This window comes from Staurois parvus, unplaced genomic scaffold (assembly GCF_062004578.1).
Source record: "Staurois parvus isolate SC_StPar_1 unplaced genomic scaffold, SC_StPar_1.0 ptg000347l, whole genome shotgun sequence".
In the NCBI taxonomy this organism is placed as follows: domain Eukaryota; kingdom Metazoa; phylum Chordata; class Amphibia; order Anura; family Ranidae; genus Staurois; species Staurois parvus.
Genome location: NW_028318143.1, coordinates 5,906,330 through 5,922,513, shown reverse-complemented (window position 1 = coordinate 5,922,513; position 16,184 = coordinate 5,906,330). Strand labels below are relative to the sequence as shown.

Here is a 16,184-nt window from a genome sequence, read left to right as displayed (position 1 = left end):
TGGATCAGCATGGAAATCACACAACTGGCATTTCTACCATTTTTGACATCTGAAATGACCATTATAAGAAGGCAGCCGTGCACTTGTCATATGTTACCTATTGTCCTCAGGTGGTGATGCTCCTCTCTCCAGCTGACCTTTATAGGGCTGAACTCTCCTCCTGTTTCGATCTTGGGAATTGATGTCTAGGAAGATATAGATATAGAAATTACTAGCTTTGTGTACATTGAATAAACCTCAATAATTGTGTGTGGAGGAAAGGCCTGTCCCTGAGCCTATGTGACGGGGGACTCAATACACGGGTTCTGGCATCCTGTATGTGCAGATGGTATGGTTCAGGGTCTGTCAAGATGCACAGGAAACATGAATATAACAGCACTGACATTCCTCCCGTCCAGAGGAAAGCCGGCCTCCTCGCATTCATATCTTCCCCTAGTGATCTGTTTTATCCCTGCTTACCTTACTGAACATTCCATCAGAACACCAGAGACATAATGTTTCTGTATTTATAGAGGATTTGCAGTTATAATTGAAGCAGTCACAGTGCTTAGACTGTTTAAACAGTAATTTCCGATATTTATATGCCACTGTTTATCCTTATCCTAAGTCCTTTCTAACAGGGAAATGTTGGATGACAGAAGTCTGCTTCCATCTGGCTCCTCTCTACAGACTCTACATAGCTGAGAACGCTTTAAAGTACAGTATATGGAAACCCTCACCTTGGAAAACAACCCATTCAATGTAAAATAGAAATGAAAGGCAAAACATTTATGTATACATATAAAACAGATTATAAATACCTTTTTTCCCCTTTTTGATAAGTGATCACATACCCCCTGTTCTCAGCTTCATAAGGAGCTTGGAGAGCTGGGGTAGGAGAAACAGCAGTACACTGAAATTCCCTGTGAATAGCTGTGCAGAGGGGAGGGAGAAAGTCACAAGTCTGATACTTGGAAGAGAGCAGACGGAGTTCCCAGCACAGCCAGAAAACTGAGCACGCCGTGCTCTTATGTCTAGCATGATCAGTATATGTAAACCCTCACCTTGTAAAACAACCCATTCAGTTTAAAATAGAAATGTATATATTTCAGGTACTTATATAGTGCTGTCAATTTACACAGCACTTTACATATATATATTGTACATTCACATCAGTCCCTAACTCTCAAGGGGGGTACAATCTAAGGTCCCTAACTCACATTCATACATACACATACTAGGGCCAATTTTAGACAGGATCCAATTCACCTACCAGCATATCTTTGGAGTGTGGGAGGAAACCGGAGTACCCAGAGGAAACCTACGCAGGCACAGGGAGAACATGCAAACTCCAGGCAGGTGGTGCTGTGGTTTGGATTCGAACCAACAACCCTAGTACTGCTAAGCCGAAGTGCTAACCATTTAGCCACTGTGTACAGGTAATCTTATAATAAAATCTTGAGTTACTGTAACATTTTACCAGCAATTTTTATTATTTTTGTCATTATTATTATTACCTATTGTACTATTATCGTATTATTATTTTTTTCATCTTTTAGTTTATTGTATTTGCACATGTGTAAATGCTTTCTCACACTGCTCATCTGTATATCAGCAAGTGACATTAGCATCTATGCTAAGTGACTGCTGAGTTATGCCAACTTTGACTAGCGATTTTTTGCCTGATCTAGCTGTGGTCTTCAACAGGGTGGGATTTCCCCAGCCAAGCATTGTGTGCAGTGTGTAAATATTTATGTACATTATGTGCTTGTGATACTTGGCTATTACATAAGCAGGCTCTCATTTCTGTTCATTAGTGTTTGTCTTACTCTGCTCCTCTAAGTCCATAGGTCAGGTCTGACATGAATGAAAACAGGAAAGTCTATCTATCATGCTGCGCTGACCCTGAAGAGGGTGATTGTTCCCACGATCATAATCTAACACTCTGCCCAACTCTTTAACCTAAGCCTACAAGTTTATGTGAATAGAGAGGGCAGGATAGCAGAGAGGAAGAAGATGGGGCCTGCTCAGAGGAAGAAGATGGGGCCTGCTCAGAGGAAGAAGATGGGGCCTGCTCAGAGGAAGAAGATGGGGCCTGCTCAGAGGAAGAACTTGGGGCCTGCTCAGAGGAAGAACATGGGGCCAGCTCAGAAGAAGAAGATGGGGCCTGCTCATCAGAAGAAGATTGGGCCTACTCAGAGGAAGAAGATGGGGCTTGTTCAGAGGAAGAAGATGGGGCCTGCTCAGAGGAAGAAGATGGGGCCTGCTCATAGGAAGAAGATGGGGCCAGCTCAGAGGAAGAAGATGGGGCCTGCTCAGAGGAAGAACTTGGGGCCTGCTCAGAGGAAGAACATGGGGCCTGCTCATGGGCCAGGGAGGCATTTTCATAATCAGAACTGGTTTCCTAACCTGTCCAATTGCTAACTTACTCCAACAGAGGCCAACCATTTTCACAAGTACCCGCAAATAAGAGAACATATCTGTAGCAATTGTGCACACAGAGATGGACGCGGTCATCCATCTTGCTAAAGACCCTCCATCTTGTATCTCTCTCTCCCTCCTCCAATCCCCCCTCCCTCTCTGTTGAGTGACATGTGGTCTGTATGATGCCGAGAGTTCACAGGCAACAGGCCCAGCTAGAGAGATTCATGGTTATAAACCCCAATTAGCCTGGCCCCAGTATGTCTGTGAGACTCTTGCTTGGAAGGGATCGTAAAGCCATAAACCAGTCCTTTACTGGGCTTCAAAGACATTCTAGCTAGCAGTAAAACAGACTCACATTTAAAAACCCACTTTTTCATATAATTTTATATCTTAAGGTAGAAAATAATTACATAAACATAAAGCATATATTCGGATAGCTCAGTTTAATACAAGTCACCTGATATCTTACACCCCCTAGTTAAAGTCTACAGGAGAGCAGAAAGCATATAGTTCTAGCTGAAATAGTGAACTATGCCATGTTTGATATGTAGACGTTCAGCAGATGATTCTGCATATTAATCTAACCGTGGATAGAATGTTACATGTACCTAGGGAAGGTTATTGCCCATGATTTTGGTTCTAGTCTGAGTCCCCCGCCTATTACACCCCTCCCCAAATGAGGCGATTGGTTCTCTGCAGACACACTGCTGAGTTCCTAGAAAAAGGCTGTTATGCTTGGAGCAATAAGTTGAAGAATTCTCCCCTTTTAACATCAGGAACCAACTTGGGAGATGGTATCCTTTGCTCTGAAACTTGATCTGCTTAAACCAAGGCTGACGGCAAGTATCTACCTCTCTAAACTTCTTTCTGTTCTCTCTTTGCTGTGTTATTGCTCTCTGTATTTATATATATATATTGGCTATATCTTTCTCTGTAAATATTGTTATTGCACCCTTTTGACCTTTTTAGTAATAAATCCTATTATCGGAAAAGTGTTGAACTGTTTCTAAAGCTCTTTAATGCAAACTAAGAATCCCTGTCTCTGAAGAGTGCTACTGTGTGTTTTAAAACCTTTATATATCTCTGCCTGCGGTGACAGTGGTATACAGACGATTATTCAAACATCATAGTGTTATTGCTAATATTGGCGAGTTTCCTCCTTTTCTCTACAAAAAGGCGGTGATGGCAGTGTAAAGGGTTAATTGCGTAATTAACCTGACCCAGTAAGAATCGCTCTCAGGCTGCAGGTACATAGATTGTGGTCCATTAGCTGGAAAATCTTTGTGCGGGGTGCTGCTGAGCGTGGCATTGTTACGCACGTGACAGTGTGGTTTTAGATTGGCCACGAGTTAGTTAGAAGGGCTGGGGGTCTGACGCCGTGATCGTCACAGTATCATCTGGTCAAAACCAACCAAATAAAACCAAACACAACAACTGTTGTCTAATGTCTTCGAGAACTTTCAGGCTAACTGAGCTTATTCTAAAGTGAACTTTAGCTGATTTGTGTCGAAGAATACAACAAATTTGAAGTGCAGGGAACATATATGTGTTAGCCTCCAAAGTAATCTCTGTGGAACATCCTTGAGAAAGATTGGCGGTATCCAATCGAAACATGTTGGTCTAGTCAGGAGGTGACGTCACCAGTACAGGGGCATTGCTGTAGAGCATGGTTTCTCAACCAGGGTTCCTCCAGAGGTTATCAGGGGTTCCTTGAGCACTGAGCAGTTTCTGCATCTCAGATAAGTTCCCACGGACACCATTGATCTTTTTACTTATCTGTAAGGGGGTAATTCTTCCCAATGACTACAAGTGTAAGGAGCAATCCTCCCACTGACCATCACACTAATGTATCAGGAGTTGTAGATATAGTAATGTTTAGCAGGGGTTCCCTGAGACTGGAAAGTTATTTTAGGGTTCCTCTGTTTTGACAAGGTTGAGAAAGGCTGTTGCACTGTCATTTGTACTGTCATCTTTTTTTTTTTTGCTATCAGAGAAACATAAACTTGGTGTCAGAGGCCAGGACCCAGCCTGTTTGTGTTAATTGATTAGCGTTTCACTTCCTTGCTCTGATCCTATTAAACCTGTCATTAGTCACACACATTTGCATTGGATTAGCAACATTGAAGCAACCCAGCTACAGTTTAGAAGCAACAAGTAGCTGGCATTATAGAGCAAGTGTCTTGTCTCAGTGCCTGGTCAGTGAGATTTCAGGTGCAATTTGCGAATTGAAATTCGCACCTGAAATCACATCTAACAATGAATGTGAATGTCAGTGTCTTAACGTGCGATTTGCTGCAGTGTGATTTCTAAAGCAGTTCTTGCATTACTTATTCTGCAGTTTTGATGCAATTTCACATACATAGAATATAATGGAAATTGCACTGCAAATTGCAAGAAATCGTTGAAAATTTTCACAAGTAGCAATAAAGTCTTCAGAAATTGCCTCTGAAATTGCACTGAAATTGCACACAAATCACGCGCAGCAGTGTGACCGGTGACTAACTTTTACAAATATTATTTATTCCGCTTATGTTTATCCTTGCACCAAAGATTTGTGTGTAAGCACTGCAGGAATTGTTTATACTCTCCGCGAAGACCCCTGGATCCTTGGTTAAGGATGCATTCAAGACTTTGACTTCTATCCTAGTCTATTTTAATCCCATGGTCTCCTGGTGCAAGGGACACAAGGGGTTCACAGGGACACAGTGGCAATTTGCAAGTGATAATTTTTTAGTTGGCCTTTCAGTGGAGCTGTGCATGCACTGCATGGGTAAATTGCTCACTATGGTTTAGGAAAACAAAAAAAAAAAAAAAGATTTACTTACCCAATCCTCAGCTCCTCCCTGCAACTTCTTCTTTCCCATGCTCCAGCAGTTTGGGGTCCTGCTGTCATCAAGACCAAAGCAGGGTCGATAACCCTGCATTGGACTTGATAATGCCATGGGACTGTCCATCAAGAGCATGGGGGAGCTCCATCTACTGGAGAAGCAGAGGACCAAATAAGTAAAATGACTTCTCCTCTCCTCTAGACAAAAATTAGTTAATGAAACCCGCAGTGCGAACGAAACCTCATTAGAAAGATTCACTTTAATTTTTCCAGAGTTGGGGTTTAACTGGCTGGCAGCACGCCTTAATGTACTAAAAATATACCTGGCTTTTTTTTTTTCAATGGTTCACTTCTGGGTGCTGTGATGTACACATGTTGAGGTGCCAATGTTTATTGGCGTGCCATTCCAAATGACCGACACCAAAACGAACCGCACTTTGCAAGCGTTAATGTGTCTATTGTGGTAATGGCGTCCTTTACCATGGGTTACTGCAACACATAGGTGTAAAATGGGCTTTTGGGGTGTGCTAGGCTGGCTGCACATTAAGCAATTTTCTTTCCTTCAACCACATCAAAATACACTGATATATATATATATATATATATATATATAGTCGGCGGCAGTAATTGTATGGAAAAAAACAAAAACGACAGGCTGGATGTACTGCAGTCTTGTGAATAGATAGACCTTAGTACAGCCAGCCTGCCCATAGATTGCTGGCTGACTTTTGCTATTGCTGACTTTAGTGTCAACTAAGTAGAAATACTCCACAGCTTCCCCAAATGTCTGTGTTGCTTGCATGGCAAATGAAGAATGGTGCCAGCATTGTCCCTTCTTAATGATCTCCACACCCTCTACGTTAAATACCACTTAATAACTTAGAAGATATTTGACATTGTTTGATGGCAGAGATCCCAGACTGAAGAAAACGGTGATAAGTTACATTCTTTTTGGGTGTTTTATTTTAAATGTACTGCAGTTGGTGTAATAGTGGTCAGGACAATCAACTCAAACTGGATCCCTGACCATCTGATAATCTCTGTTCTGCAGATTCTAAGAAGGACCAGCTCAGCCCTTCTGAACTAAAGACTAATGTTTGGATTTTAGTTGAATGTACGGAATGCTCTCCATATCTTGCTTGCTACGTCTCTCGCGCCCATTCAGTACACAGTCTAATCTGTCAGAAAATGTAAGCAACAGCTACTTAGTGCTGCACTTTAAATTTAATTATGAAGGAGATTAAGAAACAGAGGAAACAAAACCGTATATTTATTGTTTCTGTGCTTTTGTATGTGTAAAGAAAAAGCAATAAATCCAATCAACCTGTTAACTTTACCATATGTTTAATAAAGGAATATGTAAACCAAACATTTCATATTCCTGATATTTGCCTGTTGTACCGTGTACTTAGTATGTGTGGGTATGAATGGGACTTTATGATTGTACACCCCTTGATGGTTAGGGACTGATGTGAATGTACAATTTATATTTAAAGCTCTGCGAAAATTGACGGCGCTATATAAGTACCTGAAATAAAAATCAATTTTAAAAATGTACTCGGGACAAGGGGTGGGCTAGAGGGTCAGCTGCCCTGGGCGCAGAGCAAGGGGGCAGAGAATGAATGCAGGGTGGTACACCCATATGCAACATGCATTAGCAGTGGTGGAGGGGGGCGGCATTCCAAATACTTGACCTGGGCACTGGATGAACCTGTCCTGGTACTGCTTTGTACTGGTACTGCTTTTATGGCTTTGTATCCGTTTCTCATTGTATTGCTTTCTCTGTGTGAATTCCCTGTTGTTTCTGCCAGTCCCTCTGCTTTACTATTGAAAAATGACCACACTAGGCATGAGAGCACAGCATGGTAAGTTTTCTGGCTGTGCTGGAAACTCAGCTTGCTCTCCTCCAATGATCAGACTTGTGCTGATATGCCCGCCTGCATAGTCATTCACTGGGAAGAACAGTGTAATGCTGTTTCTTCTCCCTATACTCCTTATGCTGCTGAGAACAAAAAGGTATGTGATCACTTATAAAAGGAGTAAAAAAGCTTTATATAATGTATAATTTTTTAATATAAATACTTATATATATAAGCTTTGCTTTTCATTTTTATTTTCATCTGAATGGGTTGTTTTACAAGGTGAGGGTTTACATATACTTTATGTTTTAAATCAGTCAGATTTGGCAGGCTTTTTATAGTGCTATTAGGTAGAACTGAAGTCTTTTGCCATATGATCTCATGTGTGCAAGCTCCCTACCTGTGAACTCTGGGGGAATCTTAGTCTGGCCCTTCCCTATTGGTAGATCAGGCTGCATATAACATTAAAAGGACAATAGAGAGGCATGGAAGGCGAAAGAAGGCAGAGACAAGCTCAGCTATAAAGTAGAAGTCTGCTCTAAACCTAATCTAATCTTAAACCTGCTCCCATCCCCATTCTAACTAGCCTGTAGAATTAAAATTCAAGGAGGTTCAGTCACTAAAATTTTCTTCTGGCCGAGGTCCAAATAGGGTGTGCCCATCAGTGTGCCCCCTTACATTAGGTGTCACCATCAGAGTGCAACTTTACATCATGTATTCCCATCACATCAGGTGTGCCCATCAGAGTGCTCCTTTACATCAGTTGTCCCCATCACATTTCCACCTTACATCAGGTATCCCCATCAGAGTGCCCCCTTACACTCAGAGTATCCCTTTCCATCATATTTCCCCTTCAGAGTGCCACTTTACATCATATTCCCCATCAGAGTGCCCTTTTCCCTCACATGTGCCCATCAGAGTGCCCCTTTCCATAGCATGTGCCCATCAGAGTGCCCCTTTCCATAGCATGTGCCCATCAGAGTGCCCCTTTCCATAGCATGTGCCCATCAGAGTGCCCCTTTCCATAGTATGTGCCCATCAGAGTGCCCCTTTCCATAGCATGTGCCCATCAGAGTGCCCCTTTCCATAGTATGTGCCCATCAGAGTGCCCCTTTCCATAGTATGTGCCCATCAGAGTGCCCCTTTCCATAGTATGTGCCCATCAGAGTGCCCCTTTCCATAGTATGTGCCCCCTTAACATAATGTGGACCCGTCGGAGTGTCCCTTAACATAAAATAAGGGGCATGTTGATGGGCACATTTTATGTTAAGGAGTACTCTGATGGGCACATTTATAATAAGGGGCACTCTGATGGGCACATTTTATATTAGGGGGCACTCTGGTGGATACATTTTATGTTAAGGGGCACTCTGATGGGCACATTTATGTTAAAGGGGCACTCTGATGGGCACATTCTATGTTGTGCCCATCAGAGTGCACCTTAACATTAAATGTGCCCATCAGCATGACCCTTTAACATTCAATGTGCCCATCAGAGTGCCCCTGTAAGACTACACCCTACCTTGAGGGCAGACAGGAGCTGTGCTGGGATCCTTGCTGAAAGACGCTTGTGTACAGGCAGGGAGCAGGAGCCGGAGAGACAGTGAGCTGCAAAGGGCATGGCGCACAGGTGATGTCATGTTGCCATGACGACAGCCCTGCTCAGCGGCGGATCTGTCATTGCAGGCTGGTGGTCCAGAAGGGAGCGCTGCTGGGGCCGTTCTCGGACCGCGGTCCCCATTTAGTGACCGCTGCTGTAGAGGAAAGATGTGTGTATACTTACCTATTCTGAAGGTGCTCTGGTCCGGTCACATGAGCAGCTCTCAGCGGTGGCTTCAGGGGAGAGGAAGACAGCTTATAAGAAATGCCCCATAGTAAGTCTATGGGTGATGTCACTGCCCAGGCTCTGCAGCCATTGTCGGCGATCTCTCCTCACCCCTGAAGCCGGCCACTGTGGAGATCATGTGATCGGACCGGAGTGCTCCGGGAATAGGTATATATACACATCTTTACTTTAGTCTACAGGCTCCCCGGTACAGAGCTTAGAATGGGGGTGGAAGCAGGTTTAGACCAGACTTCAGCTTTAATAGAATAGTAGAAGTTGAGATTTATCTCTGGTGCTACTGATCACTGTTGTGGTTTTCACTGCTTTAACTGGACCTATATTTAAAATCTACAGTTTGGAGGACTAACAGGGATTCGTGAGCACAATTTAAAGTGTTACTAAACCCACAACAGTAAAATCAGTCTGTATATGCAGTAAAGCATGCTTGTTATACTCACTGTGAAACCTAAGGGGTTAATCCTCTGCATTGTGTAAAAAGGATGTTTGATCATGTCTTCTCTGATCATGTCCTTCTTCCACAGTCCCTAATCCATCTGCTGATAGTACAGAGCCCTAGGAGTCACCCTGCACATGCTCAGTTTGGTGCATATTGCTAGAGAGTTTTTTGTTATTTTTTGGGAAGGTGCATGTGATCAGCACAGGGCCAATCAGCACTGTTCAGACAGAGGGTCAGGTGTCATGCAGCCTCACAGGACAGTCAGAGGAGAATAAACACTTCTTTAACCAGTGCTCAGCTGGACACTGAGAGAAATCATGAGACTGCTATGTACTGCTGATGAGAAAAGGTATTTACAGTAGCAGTTTATATTTACTAAAATAATTGCATTTCCACATTCTGTGTACTGTGGGAAACCAGATATAGTGAATACAGGGTCCGGGGTTTAGTACCACTTTAATATGTAAAAAGAAAATAGCCAGAAAATAAACATATAAATTCCCAATCAGAGGCACCTCTGTTCTTCCAGCTTCACTGCTGTCTATCAAGACTCTGACATATCCAACCCACTCCTGTTTTTGATTACTGAATTACTCTGCTGACATAATCTGGGGTAGGATCTAGAAACAGAAAGAGCTACCCTGTGATAGCTTGCACCCCCACAAATAGGGTGGCCCCTTCACAGCCACACTGCTCTTTTGACTGAATGAAAGGTGCCTAGGCAAAACAGCAGCTGCAGATTACTGACTGTCAGTGCTACATCATTCACAATTGACTCATCTCACAACTTTGAAAGATAAAGTTGCAGATCTTAGGTCCACTTTCTGTATTCTTTATCTAATGCTCAGGCTGAACTGCTGCATGTTTGTGAGAAGTTCACATCAGCCTCCATAGGTAGCCAGAGGGTTTTAACTAACCCAAACCTGGCTTGGAACATACAAGACTCAAATTTTGTCCAATCCTGTTGTCTGCACCACCTTGTCGTCACCACCCCATTCAAGAAAATTGATTTAAAAAGCATAAGCAGGTGGAAAATTGTCAATCAAACATTGTCTGAATCCAATCAGATGCAGCCATTGTTTGGGGATTCAGGCAGTCATAGCACCCGCAACAGTCGGCAGGAGAGTTTAGTGTGGATGGGGAGTCTACGGATTTTTCTCATTTGGACTGTGTTTTGCCTCCATTACTGTTCTGGTGACAATTGTAAAAATGTTGGATTTCCCATTGTTTTCTGTCCTGATTGAGTGTACTGCTCCCTAGTACAACGGAGACAGGGAAACAAGAGGTTTAAGCTTTACAAAAAAACTGCCTATACAAATAAGAGGCGTCTGTAGATAAAAACAAACTGTGCAGCTCTGACCAAAGTAAATATGCCCTTGTTATAGGTGTAGGCCATTTATGTACCTCATGAAGCCTGACGGGAAGCCTCTTATGATGTTGCTAAGAGCGTTCCTAAGTATCGCCTAGCTGTTTCCCAGAGCGCAGCGTTTAAGAGCTTGTTAGTATCAGGGGCGGACTGACAACTCATGGGGCCCCCAGGCAATAGGGGATCATGGGGCCCCTGTGTCTTTGCCCAAACTCAAAAAAGCCTATGAAAAAGGTACCAGGGGCATCTCATGGGGCCCCCTACTGACCCCGGGCCCTCGGGCAGTGCCCGAGTTTCCAAATGGTCAGTCTGCCCCTGGTTAGTATGATGGTGAAAGTGAACAATAAAAATTGAGCACCTCTTAACAACATCCTTATCAACGTCCTAGGAGTTTTCCAGTCAGGCTTTATGGGGTACATAAAATAGCCTACACCTACAGCAACGGCATTATTCAACTTAGGTCAAAGCTGCACAGTTTGTTTTCTACAGACATTCCTTATCTGCATAGGCAGTTTGTTGGTAAAGGTGAACTAACTCTTTAAACTATTCCCCTTCCCTATTAAAAACAACAAAGTCATTGTCTGGTTTTGCTATTGGTATACTCTAACCCTTTTCTGGAGAAGCTCTTCAAATTCAGAGCTGTAGCCATATCATATAACCCTGAGAAAACTGGAATATAATTATGGATTCTACATGTTAGAGGTACCTTAATGAGTGGCCTCCAGATCAGATCAATGTGTTTGAAAGTATCCGGTACACCAAGTGGAAGCTCCAGCTGCTTCATGTCTGCTTTTTTCTCGGCCATGGTCTGCGCCTGTGGCTTGTGTGATCGGATGTCCCAGAACATGACTGAGCTGTGAGAAAAGTTAATTCTATAAGTAACAGTAGCTGTATGTACTTGCACTGTGACCCATTATCATTCCTAAATATTCCACATAGTTTATTATATCTAGCATGAGAATCAAGCTCAGCCCTACATGTCTCATTCAATAGGACGTCCTCAGGGGCTAGGACGAAATGCGTAGAATGGAGTTTGAGCAGTGATGTCACATTCTGTGGGCTTGGACTAAGCAACACTAGTTTTATTTAAGGTTTGCCGACTCTAAGTTGTTTTTAAGTGGTGTTTATGTTGTTTCAATAAAAGTTGTGAATGATTTTGCCCATTGGAGTTTGTTCTCTTATATGTTCTGGGAAATCTCTAGAAATGCTGTGATACATTGAGGGGAATCTTCTCCAGACGTTTATAATACCAGGAGTCATGGAATGTAGACTGAGGACAATCTGGGTATTCTTTATAACATACACATACTGACCTCTGTCATTTTGGAGTCCAACCATTCGGTGAGTTACTACTTTTGTTTTGTGGTGTCGGTCACTATTTGCTCCCTTCAGTTCATCATAGATGTAGTTAAGAATCGAAATTCAAATGCAATTATCGTTATTCAGAGGTTCAGATGTATCCAAATTTCTGAATCACAATAGTAACGAATTTAAACAGATCCAAAATAAATGATAACGAAACGAATTATTCGATATTTGAAAATGGTTTTGAATTTAAAAATGGATTTGAATTCGAAATGGAAACATATTGCAATAAATACAATAAGGTATAAAAGTGAAATAAGATGATGATTCCTACTTAGGCTGCTTTATATAAGAGAATAGAATAAAACAAAAAAAAATAGAACATAAAAGAATAGAATAGAAAAAATAGAATAGAACAAGAAAAGAAAAGCATAAAGCAGAATAGAATAATATAGGATGGAAAATAAAAGAATAGAAAAGCCCTAGAACACGGGTGTCAAACTGGCGGCCCTCCAGCTGTTGCGAAACTACAAGTCCCATCATGCCTCTGCCTTTGGGAGTCATGCTTGTAACTGTCAATCTTACAATGCCTCATGGGACTTGTAGTTTGGCAACAGCTGGAGGGCCAGCAGTTTGACACCCGTGCCCTAGAATATAAAGAAATAGAATAGAAAAAAAATAAAGAGATAGAATAGAATTTAAAAGAATAGAAAAGAATAAAATAAAAAGTTAAAAAACATAGTTGTCTTCCGAAATTCGAATTTAGAATAGAATAGAAGAAAATAGAAAGAATACAGCCGTCTTCTGAAATTCTAATTTCAAAATTCAAATAGAATAGAACTATGGTCTCCAAACTGCAGTCCTTTGCTTGCCTTCATCTGGTGCTTGAATCATAATTCCTGCCACTGACACCAAGAAAGGGGCATAATTTCCGCCACTGAGACCAAAAATGGGGCACAATTCCTTCCACTGACACCAACAATGGGGCACTATTTCCCCCACTGACACCAACTATTTCTCCTCCTAATACCAAAGATGAGCATTATTTACTCCAACTAGTCACCGCCCCCCCCCCCCCCAAGTCTGAAGGACAGTAAACTGGTCCTTTGTTTAGAAAGTTTGGAGACCCCTGAAATATAATAAAATAGAAATAATGTAGCCATCTCCTGAAAGTTGAATTTTGAATAGAAAGAATATAGCCGTCATTTGAATTTTAAATCGAATAAAAAACAAGGAATATACAAATTGAATCTGAATATACAAAACTAATTTTGAAAACAAATCATTCTAACATAACGAATATGAAGAAATTAAATTATTAACTTAACGAACTAATCCCAAACACATTTTTCTGTGCTGCATATCTCTAGTTTATTATTTGTGATTTGCAAGTTCTTCATTTGCAATCTGTGTTCACTGGGGAGATTTCCCTCCACTTCCCATCTCTGAGACACAAAAGGAAATTAATCTCCTCTTAAACAGGTGTCTCCATTGGAAGCTTCCCTTCTATTTCTGTTCCAGTGACAACGGAGAAACTTTAGATTTTTCATCATTCTGTCCCAGCCACAGTGGTCACCTGGACAAATAGAAAAGGTGATTCTACCCAGCAGGCAGCAATAAAAAGTCTACAGGGGTTCTAATCCTGCCATACTTTATTGTGTTGAACTCAAAGAAAAAACACCTGCTGCGCCTAAGTATGGTGGACCAGGATCTAATCAGACATCTCTCTTGATAATTACATCCTAGGGGGTACCAGGCCTTGCTGCTTTCATAGACTAGGGAAGTCGGATACCAACAAAAAAAAACCAAAAGCGCACCAGCCTCATGCATTATCCCAGGGGTACTTGATTTGTAAATGATAAAAACATACTCACAAACAATAAAGAAATTCTGGATAGTGGGACCCAGAAAGAACCAACACCAGAAGGATGCCGTCCAGGGTTCAAAAACGGCTTACATGTTTTGAGGGTACCCCTCTTCATCAGAGCCAAATATGTGTGTATGTTTTTATCATTAACAAATAAAGTATCCCTGGAATAATGCACTAGGCTGGTGCACCTTCTGTCTTTAATTTTTTATGCTTCATTGTGTTACAAAACTTTAAAAAAATTGGATTTAGAAATACTTGAAAAAGTAACAGAACGATATTTAGGTAAAAATTCCTTGCACAAAAAAGTGTCATAAGAAATCTGTCTCAAAGGAAAACGTGGGTTATTGTTTGCGTAATAATTTAAATGACTTAAAATACTGAGGTGAAATGACAAAAACAACAGTTTTGTTTGTTTTCTTTACAATGGGGAAATAGACTAGAACCTAAAAATATGGCAGATAATAGATACTATTGCAGCATGACAGGTGAGCTTTTTTCTCAAAGAAGTTGATGCCTGGGAAGAGAAGTGGCAGAAGCGGTCCTAATTTTATGAAATCTCCTACTGGTCTGTTGGGGGCAAGGGGAATTTAAAAAATAAAAAGGTATTTTTTTTTTTTACATAAAGGTTTTGAAACAGCACACAGGATACGTTATGTGGTCAGTTACAAACAATGCTTAGAGGACCCGTTCTTTCATCTTAAGCACCCAATGCAACTGAGGCTCGTGAAATTTTAGAAGTGAAGATAATGAGGATGATAAAGCACATCCCTTTCAACAGAATCTCCACTGTCCAAACATTTTTCCTATAAGCCATCTGTGTATTTCTTTATTATTTCCCTTACCAGTCTGGAGAAGAGGTGACAAGCTGTACACAGCAGCCGCTTTTATTCTCATATGGATACCCCATCCGGGTGACCTATAAAAGAAAGAGAACACAACTACTTATAATAGTATTACTTTACACAAGAAAGACATACCTTCTCCCTGATGACTGAAAATCACAGCTTTTAACTTTTCTGCTCTTTTAGGTTATATGTTACATATAAAACACACACACATATTTTACATAGTAAAAAAATAATGAATAAAAATGGATATAAAACATCATGTAAGAGATTAAAAAACTAACTTCAAATTAGCGTTTTCTAAGTTATAATGTAACATAGTTGGACTGACTTTATTCCAGGTATCGCATCCATAAATGTAAAGGGTAAAGGCACCAAATCATCAGAATAATATGTTATGGAAAAAATGCAGACTTATCACTATTCACATCAAAATATTCTTAAAAACACCAAATACAAAGATGTGTGTCACAGTACAGTGAATACAATGGCTGACCCAGTACTTCTGGTGTAATGATCCTATGAGAAAGTCAAGCTGTTCATGACAAAAACACGTCAGCAATGTAGTTACATTACGTCATTATGCCGAAAGTACCAAATTGGCCATTTTATTTTCTGTACTGTGGATGGATGTTCCTCCTTAAAGGGGCAACGTGGATTGTTTCAAACAAAAAAATTACTCCTGTGCACAGGATTTGTGCACATTGTTTGTGAGTATATTTACTTTTGTAAATAAAGCGAGTTACTACACTATGAGAGGTTTTTTATTTTTTCCCACATCTCACTGGCATGTATGAGAGTCATAGAAACTGCTGACAGCAGGCTGTGAAGAGAATTACCCATATTATTGGGAAGGCTGTTTTTGACCAAATCTAAAAAAAGTTGGTAAATGAGTGGAGGTAATGGGCAGTATTGAAAGCGCACTGATGTGCAACAACAAGTGGCTATTGGGAGCACATTTGTGTTTGTGGATACCTCACTGATTTGGAGGACAGGAAGATTTATATTTATTGTCACAGTGGACTATAAGGGTTGTTTTAACTAATATATTATTTGGCACTTTATGAATTTGCACTTTACGAATTTATATTTGGATATCACCAAGTTATCATTTATTGTATATTACTGATGGTGTTGTTATGAGATATACTCATGAATCACAATTTTCAATTTATTATTATATATTTTTTTGGTATTGTGAGATTTTGGATGTAGGAACACATGTCGGATGCTTGCAGCAATTCATTTATTTAAACATTTTTTTAATATCTTTCTAATATTTGGGCATTTTTTCGTTTTTTTAGTATTTGCTGTTGTAAAAAAATATTTTTTGGTGAGCATGGGATTATTTAGTATATATTTACTACAATAATGACATTTTCATATTCTGTGTACTGTGGGAGACCAGACATAGTGAATGCAGGGTC

The 16,184-nt window shown here is 40.8% G+C and overlaps 1 protein-coding gene across 2 annotated transcripts in view; it reads right to left on the bottom strand.

The window, feature by feature from the left end:
* Positions 1-16,184, bottom strand: part of DNAI3 (dynein axonemal intermediate chain 3) — a 131,492-nt gene that overhangs the window by 40,209 nt on the left and 75,099 nt on the right. For both annotated transcript variants that reach the window (XM_089684409.1, XM_089684411.1), the window contains exons 15-17: positions 14,755-14,828; positions 11,444-11,591; positions 98-185 (exon numbers count right to left, since the gene is read on the bottom strand). In XM_089684409.1, the coding sequence (XP_089540535.1) occupies positions 98-185; positions 11,444-11,591; positions 14,755-14,828 (310 nt within the window). The remainder of the gene's footprint in view (positions 1-97; positions 186-11,443; positions 11,592-14,754; positions 14,829-16,184) is intronic.